The following is a 16090-nucleotide window of genomic DNA, read 5'->3' as shown; positions in this document are numbered from 1 at the left end:
TGCTATTTGGTTTCTTTCTCTTCGACCAATCCTTTACCTTTTGATGTCATAACCACGGGCCCTGGGATCACTTCCTCGACAACGAACATCTCATTTGCTGCCGGTTATTCCCTGTATACCATTTTGATTCCGCAAAAAGAGGGGGAAACTTCAATGCTTGATATAGGGTCGAAGACACCGCTCTCATGTTGTGGACCCATGGCCTCTTGGACAAGGCGTTGTATCTAATATCTCCCTCGATCACATAAAACTTCATTTCCTAGGTGGTCCCGACAATGTTTCACCCTTCGTCATCTCGCATGCCATGTTAAACCCGTTCAATACTCGTACTGCCGGTACGATTTGGTCTAATAATCCCAATTGCTCTACGAACCTCCATTGGATGATGTTGGCCGAGATACCTGGATCAATTAACACATGTTTAACTCAAAATTTATTGATAAGTACGGATATTACCAGTGCATCGTAATGAGGGTGGATAATTCCCTCGGCATCCTCGGTGCTGAACGAGATGGACCCCTCTGGGATGCAATCCTGAGTGCATTTTTCCCTTATGATAGAAACTTTAGTGTGTTTTATCATTGGCCCTTGTGGGACATCCACTTCCCCAACGATCATGTTGATCACATATTGGGTCTCCTCCTACTCAATTTGTTTATTGTCGTCCCTAAATTTGAAATGATTTTTGGCCCGCTGACTTAGAAATTCCCGAAGATGCACATTGTTGAATAGTCGAGCCACTTCCTCCCTTAGCTGTCGACAATCTTCGATCATGTGACCGTGAGTACCATGGTATTTACATACTAAGTTGTGATTCCTCTATGCGGGATCGAGATGAAGTGGCCTAGGTCGTTTGGTCTCCTTGATGTGACCAATGGCTGACACTATACTCACAGCGTCCACGTTGAAGTTATATTCTGATAGTATTAGGGCTTCCCTGCCCCCAAGTGATCTGTCGAAACTGTTTTTATTCATGAGACCCTGGCTGCTAGGTCCTTGGTCGCTTCTCATGTCGTTCCTGGTTGGATGGCGACCAGGTCCATTTCCCCTTCTGTTCGAGCTTTATGGCTGATACCGATCTCGGACCGGCCTTGGCTCCTGGTCTATAATTCTTTTAGATATTTCGTTTGCTCTATTGGGGTAAACAGACCCTGAGGGGAACCCCGGTTGGTCGTCCTCGACTCTGATCTTAGATTGATAACTGTTATGGACATCAGCGCAAGTAACCGTTGGGTACTCCACAAAGTTTTGCTTCAATTATTGAGAAGCAATAGAACTTCGGGGGTTGAGCCCTTGAGTGAACGTCTGAACAGCCCAATCATCTACGACCGGGGGAAAGTCCATTCACTCCATATGGAATCTCGACACAAACTCCCTAAGCATCTCGTTGTCTCTTTGCTTGACTTTGAAGAGGTCCGATTTCCTCGTCTCGACCTTGATGACGCCAGCATGGGCTTTAACGAATTCATCCGCAAGCATAGCAAATGAATCAATAGAATTTGGAGGCAAGTTATGGTACCATATCATTGCTCCTTTGGACAAGTTTTTCCTAAATTCCTGCAATAACACCGACCCGATCTCGTCGTCTTCTAGATCATTGCCTTTTATTGCGCACGTATAAGAGGTTACGTGCTCGTTTGATCTATGGTCCCGTTATATTTGGGAATATCGGGCATCCAGAATCTCTTCGGAATTGGCTTCGGTGCCGCACTTAGGGGGAAAGGTTTCTCAATGAATTTTTTGGAATCTGGCCCTTTCAATAATGGAGGTGCTCCCGGGATCTGATCGACCCTTGAATTGTAAGCTTCCACCTTCTTGTCATTTGCCTCTATCTTTTTCTCACCAGACTCTACCCGCTTTGTTAGCGCTTCGAGCATTTTTATCACCTCAGAAGTTTCTCCGGGACCGAACTCATCCGGTTCTACGACAATCTGTTCATCTCTTCGAGCGTCTTCTCTAACCCGCTCTGGTTCGGTCATGTTCTGGGCGTGATTTTGGGTCTGTAGCTATGCTATTGCTGCTTGCTGAGCTTGTAACATTTCAAAAATCAATCACAAGCTAACTTCATCACCTTTCCCTTTGGGTGCTTCTCGAGCCGATTGCTGGGGTGCCCCGCGAATGCTATTTTCGGGATCAGTTGGCAGGTTGACGTTGATGGCAACTTGTGAGTTAGCGTCGACCGGGTCAGCAATTGGGACACCATTAGGATCAGCAGGAATTAGAGCAATCAAACCAAATGTAATGGATGATTAAGTCTAGCTTTGCAATGGACGTTTGGAAATCGGTTCTGATTCAACCCTCGAAACGGGCTCGGTTACAACTTAATAAACAAGCAGCTGAAGAACACTTTGAACGATAACTGAAGAACAAAAATTAACTCTATTGCTTTGATATGCATGCCAACAGTGGTCTTCAAAATAAAAAGGTTCCCCATTTATATAGTAGGGGAGTTTCAATCCTAGTACAAGTCTAAATAAGGTTAAAAAAATTCTTTCTGGTAAACGTTGATACGCAGTTGATATTGGGCGAGATTTGCGCCGTAATATCTAGTTGAGGGCGGATATTTCGGCCCCTCGCTTATCTTGTCTAACTGTTTCTTCCCTTAGTCTCGGTCCTTCACTCTGCTCGAGCCCAATGCTCGACCGTGTCCGGTCCCGGATGCATCATTCGTCTTCCCCGGTCTCTGATCCGTGGAGTCTCTCGGCTTTACTCGAGGCCATGTCAGTTCGTGCTTTCCTCTCGTTTCTTTATCGAAAAATCGGGGGTAACTTTATCCCCGATTTTACCTGTACACAAATACAATCCGAGGAGAACTACACCCCAATAGCTAGAGCCTGACGTTATATAAACCTCGCATCAGCATATTAGAATACCGAGGTGGACTCAAGTCTCATGCCTTACCGTAGCCATAGTACTAATTGCATATGACATCAAATTGTAGCGATTGCTTCATGCACTTGGCATTTTTTTTTAGGGAAGGACATGACTGCTGAAGCGCTAGCAATTCGAAAAGCTTTAGAGAGAGCAATCCAAAATGGCTGGTCAAAGGTTGATTTATTATGACGCAAAAAATTAAATATGGTATAAATGATTCACAAGAAGGTGGAAGTCTTGCTGGAGATTGAACATCTCAAGACATTTGGAAGTTGATGAATTTGTTGGATGATGTAAATATCGTATATGCTCCGAATTGAATCTAGTAACTCATAGTTTATAAATTATAGCTAAAATTTTAATTTCTGTTTTGCGTAGCGTCACTTGGGTTTCTATTCTCCCAAGCCGGGTATTCCCTATTAAGTACTGCAGTACCATATGAATTAACAATAGTAATTTACTTATGAATTAATAGAGTAACAGTAGTAATTTACTGGGGAGAATTAACCATTGCAAATGCAATTTGCAGAATTTTTAATGACATCCAACAATAAAAATCCCGCAAAGTGATGACGTACACGTAATAAATATTGAGATATACCTGGTATTCTTTCGTTGTAACCGAAACAATTTGTAAAGTACAGTACTTATATGCTTAGTGGCAATAACATATTTCTTATACCGTAGAAAGCATAAGGGCGTTCTCTCACAAATATAAATTAGTTTGGCTTTCTTGATCCATTTTCTTTCTGTGGTTACGTCGTTACAAGATTTTATGTTGGCTTTATTTCGAATAGTAATTTCATATTTCTAGATCTATTCTCTTAAAAGAAGACAATATAATCGTTCTAACATTTAAAGTACAATCTCTAAGAATTAAAATACGATACCTCTTTAAGAAACTATGTAATTCAGCATCATTTTTAATATTTTCACTTGAAACATTTGACTGAGATGATGGCTTAAAGATGTACATCATTTATGAATATATTTTTTCTCACGTGAAAAATCATAAATAATTTACATCTTTAAGTCTTATCTAATTCGGATTCGCGCTAAGTAAAGCCCATCAAAGGAGAAACACTCCCTACTAGAATTTTTTTTATTTAATGTTTAGGGCTCGTGCCTCGTAGTCGAGACCTGAAATTTGGTTAACGGTAGAGGAATCTTATCTATCCTACCGCACTCTTTGGTTATTATATTATTTATGAGTAATCTTTTTATTCCAGGGTTTCAATTTTTTTCCTTGAAATGGTATCACATAAAATCAAACCTGTGGATTCTGATTTCATAAAATAATCATTGATTTGGATAGTGCTGAACGTAATCAAAAGATACGATTAACCAAAGTCAGCACTGAGTAAAAGTAGTGGGAGGGGAAGCGAACAGCTAACAAACTTTTTTATTGTGTTCACCCTGCAGGTTACGCTAGTCGTAATATTAGACGCAGGAATATGAACCAGAACATGCTCCAATGCTCCTAGCTGCCCTGCCATCTTAAACGTAGGGAAAAGGTATTTAAGATGAATGTTTCATTTGTTTTTAGTGTACTTGAGCTATTTCTGCTGATAACATTAAGAATTCTATTGAAAATGTTTTACCTAAGTAGCAACTTCACACTAAAGATGCTACTTTTGGAGGAATTTTTTGAGATGACCAATTTGACCATGGTAAACGGATGCTAGGATACTCAGGTAAGTTAAAGCCTACTTGCTGTCATGCTTATTGAAGAAGACATCTAGTATCACCCTCTTGGGGCTATTATTGAAGATTGTAAATATTTGCTTGAAGCCAACAATGTGACTATTATACATATCTGGAGGGAGGTCAATAGATAGAAACCCTCTCTCTACAGGTACTAAAGATTCCATTACATGAATTTGAAATATGGATATATTGATTCCTCCAAAGATCAACGCACCCATACTACATAAGCCTATCAACAGAATTAAAACTTATCGCATCAACATCTCTCAAAGAAATTAATTAAAGCTAACCATTGGATTCTCCAAAAACTTGTATAATACACGCCTCCAGAAGCATCAGAGACCTCCGGATCAAATTAATCAGCTTCCTAAAATATGTGGAGGAAACACTGGAGCAGGGGAGGGAGCATCACTTTTTAACTTATACCTCTTTTCTATCCATAGTGGCCAGTTCACGTGACAGCTACACAGGAAGCACTCAAAATGACACAATTGATGAACTATTTTTGCTTGAATAGTCATTGGTTGTGCCCTTCCAAGGTCAATGAGATATTGAATCATAAATCTGAAAAGAAATCGCTCGAAGTCCCAGGATCTTTCCCTTTATTTACATTTTTCTTCTTGCTCCCTGCAGAAAGAGCAAAAGTAAAAAGTTGAGGGATATAGACTATTTATTTTTTTTAACAACGTAGAGGGATAGACAGCATGGCAAGAGATACATATGAGGGGCAGTTGAGAGTAATTTTTACTGTGTCATGGTGATTCACTAAGCACCTAAAAAGATCTACCATTCTGTAGTCAATTAGTCTAGTAATAAGGTCGAGCCTTGGTTACGCAAAAAAAAAAACAAGACCTTTTACAGATCATTGAAAGAATAGCAGTTATCTTGCTCCACCAGTTATGAGCTAACAGAGTTCATTACAAAGTGGTTAGAGAGCAAACAACATTGAGCAGCAATTCCGTGTTCTCAAACTCACAGAAACAAAAAGTGGAGCCCTAAAATGTACTTCTCGAATGCTAGGGAACTCATCTATTAGTTCCTCATCCGGTATGTGTCAGAACTAGTATAACAATGGAATAAAAATACTGAAAATGACATCAGTCAATGAACTAATAAATTTAATACCTTAAGACTATCCACTTACCAAACAGTAAAGACTAGAAAAGGTACACTTATGCCTTCACATTCAAAATCCTTTAATATTTATTGATAATAATAAGCATGAACAACGCGACATGGATGTCTTGTTTGAATACATTAATGACGATAATAATATCCGTGACGGTTCCCTCAACCACCAGAGAACAAAGCTAGTACCTAAATCAATTTGAAAGAAAATTCACGAAATAAAGAACTTTTTTAAGATATAGTACTCTATTTTATAGGAAACAGAAAGAAAAGGGCATGAAACTTGTATATAAACAACTTTGACAAGGGGACGAAACACAAGCTTTGGGAATTAAACTTGTATTAATAAGTAGGGAACTTCGACCCCTATATATCTTCCAGTCACAAATGTCATATCCTTTACCAGACATGAAAGACAGAATAATTTCCCCATTCAGGAATGTGAAATATTATATATACCTTTGGAAGATTTTGGAGCATTATCATCAACATCCATCCCATCGGTATCACTGTCTTCAGCAGCTGAATCATTCTTCTCACCATCCGCAGAATCTTGCAGCAACTCATTCAGATCCCACAGCTAGGTAAAAAGGAAAAAGGAGCAACAGAACCATTAGTGGTCCAACTTCCTAACATTCACAATCTCCTTGAAAATTTCAAAGACAATATTGCAGGGGATAACAGAGATATTTACAGACTTTCAGTAACTGGTCGTGTGATGCACTTCCAAGATACTTTTTATCATGAGAAAAAGCTGCAACATCATAAGGCACCACGAATGGGAAAATGTCAATACAACTTATAAGTACACATTATTGAAGGATGCATATCTAAGCAAAGCCAACAAATAGAAATGTGAAGTATAGAAGTATAAAGCTGCTGGCAATGAAACACTCCATTACATGGGCACATATACAGATTCAGCCGTCAAATATAAACTACAAAATTCCAAATTTTCAACTTAAAATCATACCAAGACGCTCAACAGGATATTCTGAATGCTCGGCAATTGGCTGAATAATCCTGTTTGGTAATACGCCAACCAGACTACACCAAAAAGAAACAGTGTCTCACGGATAAATTTGAATTTTATTTGTCAAATAAAATCAAGTCTTGTACCACCATAGAGAGTTTTCTCACCTGATAATTCCATTCTCCGACCCAGTTATTACTCTATCTTCATCAAGCTTATCCAGAAGGAAAAAGAACATTTTGAGTTTTCCATGTATGATTATAAAGCTAAGTTTAAGTTTAACTCATCGGGAAAAGAAATTACTGTAGATACCCTAAACAAAAAAGTTACAGTAGACACTTACTTTCAGTAATGCATCTATAGAGTTCGGTGATAGATCGATAAAGCGATCACTGAAAATCACAAGAAATGGAATATATTGGAATCAACTCCTGACAAGAAGTTCAAGAGGTGAAATAGAAATAGGAGAAATACCTGCAATCCTTGAAAAAACCCCATGAGTAGAGTAACAGAGTTCCAGACTGAGTACCACATATTACTTTTCTACCATTCTGATGACAAAAATGGGAAAAATAAATGTAATACACCAAAAGCGAGTGAAGCATGCTTAGAGACAGTATTCTGTGGATAACAATTGAATAGAAAATCTAAAGAAACATAAAGATGATAAACCCTCTAGAGTCCCCATACAGTATCACCACAACACAGTAAGAATTAAGTTGACCAAAAAAAGATTTAAAGGAAAAGAATTACAATCACATTGACCCTAGCAAATCGGATGCAGATAATCAAGTACAATACAATATTCAAAGACATGGAGACATTGTCTTCAAAGCTCAACAAGAGAAAGTGTAAGGCAAATTACATACAGAATAATTATTACCTTCATAATCACCACAGAAAGCAGCTCTTCTTCAGAAAATTCAGAACGAGTTTGGATCTGAAATTGAGATATGGAAGATGTATCAATTTTTAAAGTGATGAGAATTAATGTCAGTATGTATAGTTTTTATTTCAAGAGCAACCAAAAGGATTGCATTACCTTATTGCTCCTTAAATTGCATACAGTAAGTGTCCCATCGCCACTACAGAGAAGAGAGAAGAGTTTGCAATTCAGATAATTACAATGAACATAGAGAAGAGTTTGCAATTCAGATAATTACAATGAACATAGAGAAGAGTTTGCAATTCAGATAATTACAATGAACATCTTAAATTAAACTTCATGAGCATGAACTGCTTAAGATGAGCCAAAGTTAGCAGCACATGAGCCCGACCGTAACAGAATAAAGAGAAAGTTTATCATTTTTCTGACGTAAAAGACATTCTAACATTTTTGGTGGTTAAACATTTTGCTGGAAGAAAATATCTAGAACACAAGCCCTACAGTTGGGGAAAATAGCAGAAAACTGGAAAAAGAAATAATGGAGCACTTGAACTCTAATTCTAGCATTGTACATAAACCAGGAATAACCAATTCAAATAAATCTTAATAATTATGACCGCATCAAGCGAACAGTACAGCACGAACCCTTTCACCTTTTGAGAAAAAGGTAGTAAAAAAGATGTCCAGGATGAAAGAGCAACAAAAATCAGCCTAAAAACTGCCTGCAAATTAGATCAATGTACACAAAAAATAGACTTAACAAAAGAACAGCAAGGATCCTGCTTTTCCTTTTCATCGCCTTAGAAAATGTCAATTCCGTGGTATCTTCTGAACCAACAGAAGATTTGCAAATCCTCGTTCCTCCTCGCACGTAAAGAGTTAGATCTAGTACCAGCGTATTACTTTCCACTAATTACAAACATGACAAATACAGCAAATGCTGGCTACTCAAATTCAAAGGTAAAACCAGCAAAAGAGTCATATCTAGCCATCTCCTAGTAAGGATGATAAGTCAAACAGGATGGGTTTTTTTTTTTTGTGTGTGTGTGTGTTGGATGGGTTTGGTTTTTTTTTTTTTTGGGGGGGGGGGGGGGTGATGAAAGCTTTGAGTGCCTCATCCTCACTTAATTAAAGATCTCTCAAAAATAGTTACAGTTTACAACCACTGAGTGCATGCATGCTTTTGAGAGAAAGCGAGAACTAATTACCTTGTTGCCAATAGTTTCATGGAATCGGCTGCAAAAGTAATGTCTGAAATGTATTCTTCCTGTGCATTAAAAGAATTGCAGCAGGAGCGTTGTCTGGTATCCCATACCTGCAAGATAGATTAATAATTCAAGATAGTATGTGGACTATTGACTGCAATCTTGATGGGGCATTCAGAAAGACCAATGAAGCTCTAAATTGTAATATAAGTAGCATTATGGCATAAACATCTGTTCTTTTATTTGTCTTTATAACTCAGCCACAGAATTAAAGAAGAACAAAAAAAAAGCAAGAGTGAAACAGTGATCATGAACATGAAGGAGCCAAATTTTTTAGTAAGGAACGTGAAGGAGCAGTATTTACACATGCACTGTATTGAGAAAATAAGGCATCGATGCTTGAATACTTGAATGTTTTGTTATTCAAAATTCCTTTTAAAAGAGAGAAAGTTTATGATTCCATGCACCAGGTTCGCAAGGTTGCTGACAGTACAACTCAAAGTAACAGTGGTGAACGGACCAGTTTGTCTGCACCTCGAAGCCATTGCTACTTTATATCGATAGTAAATCAAGCAATCTAAAATTGTGTGATAAACAAACAACTTAACAAGAACGGTACAGTTTGAGTCAAGAGATTCTATTTGTATAAGCATAATATTGACATGAGATGAGTTAAAATGGAGTAACATAGTCCGAGTATTTATATAGCCAAACCCAACTTGTTTGGGACTAAGGCGCAATTATTGTTGTTGTTCCTGTTATTCAGTCAAGTTAAATAGTGAATGACAGAACGCTGACTATTACTTCAAAATTCCCAACTTGAAGAGAACCAAAAAGCATTTATATTTTTAGAATCCTCAATTAACTTAGCCTTCTTCGGTTAGGAAAAAAAAAATCAATACACTGATTTCACCTTAACGCATCCGTCATCGTCTCCAGAAGCAATAGTTGACTCCGTCAAATTAACTATTCGATTAACAGCAGCCCTGAATCCAAAAGTGACCTTTCTATGAGAACGTCTAAAGAGCAATATTTTTAATAAATGTCTAACTCGAAGCTATTACATGTCATCACTAACACTTAAGTTATAGAACTCACTCATGGGAATTCTCCAGGCGAACAATTTCTGTGCCGGTCTCAACATCCGTTGCAAGAATAGAAAAATCCGGAGATCCCGTCACAATTGCTGTACCCGTATTCGGTTTAAGCAGAAACAAATCAAATTAGCAGTAACCACTACATTGAAGCAAACGGAACAAGAAAGTAACCGAAGTGATAGAACCAAACAAAAATCTGGCTCAAGAGGTCATCCCCCCCCCCCAAAAATTGAATACCTTGGTTCTCTGTTTACCAAAGTCAAAGTAGAGGTGCTGGAAAATGAGAATTCCCTAGTTCATTTTAGTGTTGGTTGTCCAAATGATAGAGGATATCAATTTGCACAAGTTGTTGCAGGGGCAAGTGTAGGCTTTGAGATATGGATTCTGTTGAACCTAGTAGCTTTAGCTCAAACCCTGAATATGTGCTAAGAAATCCACTGAATATGTATGAAAAATTAAATTCACAACACAAATTAAAAGCACTTGAAGTCACTGTCCTAAAATCCAGTTATGAGACAATCCAGAACTCATAATGTTCAAATCCTGGATCCACCTCTGGGTCATCGGCAAGCAGATACTTTAACCAACAAGAAAAAGAACACGTATTCGAATTACAAACAACTAAAAAAGGACCAGCAGGGTATGTTTAAATAAATTACCACGGCCCTCGTTGATAAACCGAACAGCTCTACATGATTCACTATGAGCTTTAACTTCTAACAACCTATTATTGAACAAACCAAAAAAATACATTTGCACAATTCAGAATAAACCATTAACCAAAACCATCCAACAATGGACTGAAAGAAGATAAGAAGGAAAAAAGGGGGAATTTTATTAATACTTTTGGGCCGGAGAATCAGCAATGTAACGATACCTGCAGAAGACAGATAAATTTCAGTAAACTTTCATTGTTTGGCGCAACCCAAAACCAATTAATTTAATCAACTAAAACTCAATTACAAACTAGTTGGATCTAAGAGCAGAGAGTTGGTGACGTGAACATACAAGAGGAGGTCACCGGAGATGAGACCAGCAGCAACGAGGTGATCCGATGGATGAAAATCTATGTCAAATGGAAGCTTCCCAAGGTCTATCTCCACAGCAGCCATGATTTTGCCGGACCCAACTTCACAAGGGTTTTAGGCAAACTAAAAATCTTTTAAGCTTAAACCCTAGTATTAGTACTAGTACTAGTATAATGGTTGTTTGGACCGGAGAAAATAATGTTAGAGAAAAGCATAATTGTTTTTCTTTTCCTTTCTTTTTCTTTTTTCGTATTTTATTTGGGATGGATAAGTTGTTTTGTTTTTAAGAGTTAAATGTTTGAATTTGGATACATATTTGGGATGGGTACAAACGCGCGTACCCAATGAGTACATTTAAAAATAACTGTCGACTATATGTGTTACACAAAACTAGTGATTATTTAATTTTAGTAGTTCCCATGAGACTTACTCTAATGTTAAAGCAATTATGCCAAGAGTTTTGTCAAATTGCAAAATAATTTTACTTAAAGATGAATTGAGAAGGAAAAAAATGAATTGAATTCTCTTGTTAATCAATTAATGCAAAAATTTACTCATTTTTTTAATATTAAACTTGTTGATTCAAATTCTTAATATTATGTCATCTCAATCTTTAAATATATTTAGCTATAATTATAATTTTATCCACTAAAAGTTTTGATCTGACATTTTACTTTGGTATAATTGTGTTTGTAAAATCATTATTGTTATTAACTTTCGCCAATAACTTTCTTTTTCTTCCTCTCTTTTATATACTTAATAGCTATTTCTTCTAATTATTGAGTGTAACTTTAAAATATTATACAAAAAGATAAAAAAATATATATATTATTTGAATAGAAAAATAATTTAAATATAATATAAAAATATATATTATATTTCATATATATAATTCACATTAAAAATAATATGAAATAAATTATAGTTATATGATATTATTACTTTAAACACTTCTCGAAAATTTGAAAAGATCTTTAAAGCCTTAAACTAATGATAGCACAAACTTGGTTATTTGGATAGTATTAGTTTTATCGCTTCTATTTTACCCAATTATATGGAAGAATCTCTAAACAAATATGACATATTTTGTTAATGTCGTAGATTTCTTGAATTTATGTCACTGATTAGGACTTAAATATTAGAACTTCCCACCTAGTAGCTAGTTTTAAAAAGAAAAAAATTAATAACTACAATTTCAGTTGATTTAAAGTTCTAATATTTGGTAAATAAATATTTCAAAATAAGGAAGGATTTAATACACAAATTGAGTCGGATTAAAACTCCTAAATATTAGAAAAAAATTTAAATGACTATTTTGTCTAGTGTGAAAGATATTTTTAAAGGGTAAAAAAGGCGAACGACATTTCACTAAGGGTATTCGTGCTTTTAATATAATATAGATTATTTATATTTGAATCCTAGATAAGTAAGTTTATATATGTATCAGAATATGTACCTTTATTTTTATTTAAGAACTAATTAATGTAAATTTTGAATGAAATAATTAGATATTATATTTGAAAATATTATAAAAGAATTTATTTTAAATAATGTCTAGGTGGGTGATGCATTGACCACTTGTACACTTCCTTTCAAGCATAAAATTTTCAGTTTGACCACTACTGCAGTGGCCAGTATACTCCTGTCACACCCCAAATTTCATCAAATCGTGATGATACTTAACTCAACCCGCCAGGCGAACCAACCAACATAAAAGACAATCCAAACTAAAGTTCATCAAATATTTGATGAAATAAGAACGCAACATTTAATATAAACTACTCCAAGAACTGGTGCCACAAGCCATGAACAACTAAAAAAATATTTATACGGTGCTGGTATGAAGAAAATATATCATTTGTTTGAATATAAATAAATAAAAATACAAATTCTAAACTACCATGTACAAAATGGTAGCTTATAACTGCAACGTTGATGTCTTCAACGCTCACCTTCTAACTTCGCAATAGTTTAACTCTAAAATCTACACACAAGGTGCAGAAATATAGTATGAGTACAATCGATCCCATATACTTAGTAAATATCAAAACTAACCTCAACAAAATAGTGTCGATGTTTAGTCAAAAGATACTCACTTTATATAATATGTGTAGTTCATAAGCATATGCAGAAATAGAGAAATAATCAAGGAACAACAAGTATGAACAATAAGGCGCACAGTCGAAGTAGAAGATAAGAAACATATTTTCTCAAGTATCATGATAAAAAAACATATATCAATGCACCGAATTCGGATATGAATAAGCTATGTATCAAGTAGCTTTTATTTGAATGCTTCTACATGAGTATAAAATGTCTATGCATGATAAAAACTTAAATTTTACATCAACAGATACTCCGCAAGTATTCAATATTCTACTATCAATCAACAATCCGCACGAAAATACCTATCGTGTCAATATCTCTCTCATCCTTACCATGCATATATATCAATCTACGCGAAAATATCCACGGTGCCAATATTACTCTCATCCTTATTATGCATGTACATGAAAGACTAACATTTATGATGCAATGCATATGTACAAGAGGAATAATTATGCATAGTGTATACATATATACAAGAAATACTCGATATACATGGTGTATATGCACAATATATAGCCACAACTATAACACTTAATCCAACATACATTTATCCCATCTTGCCTATAAAATGCCAAAAGCCTAAACATGAGCTCTAGCATACGTAATAATGCTCAAGAAGTCATACAAATAAGTAAAGCAGGGTTGTAGAACATGTAGCAAAGAAGGCATAAAAAAGCCTAAAATTTACCCAAGCATTGGTGCAACCTTGGTATTCCCATATACACTTGTCATCTTACGTCACCCTCAAACACATAGGATGTAGCACATAAGTTTATTTTAGTAAAAATCCTCTCAAGTCAAGGTTAAACAAGATACTTTTTTACCGACTAGATTTATTCTTTAAAATTTACCTTTTCTAGCTCCAAATCCATCAAAGGATCCCAATCTAGCCCAAAGAGTACTCAAGGAAGTCAAGTAAAGTTATAAAAATTAATTTCAGATGATAAAACTTCGATCTTTACCAAAAGCTGAAAAGACAACAAAAATTAAGCCCATGTGGTCAAATTCTGAAACAAAAGTTGGATCCCATTACTCATAAAATCACGAGTCTAAATATGTAATTAATTTTTAAATTTGAGTCTAATCGATGTTTAATATCCTAAACTACACTTTCTTAACTTCCAAGTCAAAAATCCCTTTTTTTACTCTTGAATCCTTGATTCTAAGGCTAAATGATGATAGATTCATGTTATAATAATAGATTTAAGTGAGAATCACTTTCCCCCGTCATAAACTATACTTTATGAGTCCAAATCAATGTTCAACGTCCTAAACTATACTTTCTTAACTTCCATGTTATAATGATAGATTTATGTGAGAATCACTTACCCCCATCATAAACTATACTTTTCGAGTCTAAATCGATGTTCAACATCCTAAACTATACTTTCTTAACTTTCAAGTCAAAAAATCCTTTTTTTCCTCTTGAGTCGTTGACTCTAAGGCAAAATGATGATAGATTCATGTTATAATAATAAACTTAAGTGAAAATCACTTACCCCACTATCTTAGAAAAATATTAATTCAAAAATTGCTTTAATCCAACTCCCTACCTCCCAAAATGATAAAATAAAATTCAAGTATTTAATGAGGTTATATACACAAGTGCAAAACAAATTAGTACATATTTTCAGAAATAATAATGTTGTCCTTTCTTCACTAAAATAGTCATAACTTTCTATGTTGAAATGATAAACGGTTTGATATTTTGGAAACTAGGTTCAAAATGCTATAATTTTATCAAGGCACCTTTACTAAATTCTTTATAAATTGGGGTCATTTCTATTGTGAAGTCAGGTCAAGTGGAGAAAATTATGTTTCAGTACTTTAAATCTATTAAAACTTGTTCCAAATGCGCTGAAATTCACCCGAGCCTCTCGGGTCTCCTCTAAACCATCCCAACAAGTCTAAATACCCTATATGGACTTATCCAAAGACTCAAAACACGAATGAAATCGTTACATTGCAAAATCCAACTTTAAAGTCAAATTTATTAACCTTAAACTTCATTTCATGCAATAATGTTGAATCGTACCCGAGCCCCTCGGCTCCTAATACGAACATACGTACCTATAGGAAATTTCAAATCATGATTCCAAGTCCATTTACTCAAAATATTGACTTTGATAAATTCTCTTAACTTATAAGGCTTTAAGTTAGAAACTAAGTATTCTAAATTCTCCCCGAACCAACCATATCCGCAAGTCATAAATTACAAAATGAATCTATCCGAAGTCTCAAATCATAAAAAAAATAAAGAATGCTAGAATTCTAAATAATCAGTTGGGTTGTTGCACTCTCCCACACTTAAATATATGTTTGTCCTCAAATATGCTAAGAGCCTTGCCGAAATCGTCAAGTGACTGTGAAAACTCATCATACACATCCCGGTAGGCTTACAAACATCTCTTTAACACTTGGAACTTCGCCAAAAGTTAAATTCTTGTACCAACTCAATCTTAATAACCTGTATTGAGTTATAAATTAACTATTAGAATTTAATCACACGATATATCTCATATCTTTTATATTTATATCCATATCTCATGGTCACAACAGTTGCTTCTTGTCAAACCCAGTACTGGTAAAAAATGCTCTCAAATAAATCTTTAGTCTAAGTCTTCATAATACTGCTAATGATGAAAGAAACCTGTAGAAACTCATAACGACCATCATATCAACAAGTCATGAATTTCTCTTATCCTATAAGACCCATTTCCTGTTCTGAGCTGCCTAATAGCATCCATATCCGATTGTACTAATTCCATATCCATTAACTTTATCTCAAATCCAGTATAAGCTGCTCGATCAACAATTCACATGGAACCTCAAGCAACATAGTTTGTGTGCCATGCGAGAAAAAAGAAATTCATGATGTTTTCAGTCACGTACTTTGAACATTCACAGTTCATAGTCTATCGCATTCCGCTTTCTCTCACTGTTCCCTGCACATGCAAATCAAAGATTAGATTTAGGAATCCAAACTAGTTTGGGTCTCTTGTTATGATAGAAAGGATGAATAAGGGCTTTACTAGTCCATGTAGACAACATCCGTTTCTTGCGAGTGGTACCTGGTCCCTTGT

The 16090-nt window shown here is 35.5% G+C and overlaps 1 protein-coding gene across 1 annotated transcript; it reads right to left on the bottom strand.

Annotated features, from left to right (window-relative positions):
• Positions 1-4599: 4599 nt before the first annotated feature.
• On the bottom strand, positions 4600-11093 carry LOC107786560 (WD repeat-containing protein 55). Its single transcript, XM_016608048.2, has 15 exons — positions 10879-11093; positions 10715-10747; positions 10530-10594; positions 9872-9959; positions 9687-9759; positions 8777-8883; positions 7725-7767; positions 7566-7622; positions 7157-7233; positions 7026-7074; positions 6850-6896; positions 6683-6756; positions 6408-6463; positions 6169-6289; positions 4600-5208 (listed from the first exon to the last, which is right to left on the bottom strand). Exons 1-15 carry the CDS (start codon positions 10980-10982, stop codon positions 5138-5140), a joined length of 1065 nt encoding a protein of 354 aa, XP_016463534.1. The 5' UTR covers positions 10983-11093; the 3' UTR covers positions 4600-5137.
• Positions 11094-16090: the final 4997 nt, after the last annotated feature.

This window comes from Nicotiana tabacum, chromosome 17 (assembly GCF_000715075.1).
Source record: "Nicotiana tabacum cultivar K326 chromosome 17, ASM71507v2, whole genome shotgun sequence".
NCBI lineage: Eukaryota > Viridiplantae > Streptophyta > Magnoliopsida > Solanales > Solanaceae > Nicotiana > Nicotiana tabacum.
This window is presented reverse-complemented; position numbering and strand designations above follow the sequence as displayed.

Excerpts from the sequence above, each read along its gene's own strand:
- LOC107786560 (XM_016608048.2), bottom strand. The coding sequence starts at position 10,982 with ATGGCTGCTGTGGAGATAGACCTTGGGAAGCTTCCATTTGACATAGAT. Across the intron at positions 7,768-8,776 it reads ATGAAACTATTGGCAACAAG|TGGCGATGGGACACTTACTG; the intron begins GTAATTAGTTCT and ends TCTTCTCTGTAG. Across the intron at positions 6,290-6,407 it reads CACACGACCAGTTACTGAAA|CTGTGGGATCTGAATGAGTT; the intron begins GTCTGTAAATAT and ends CTTTTTACCTAG.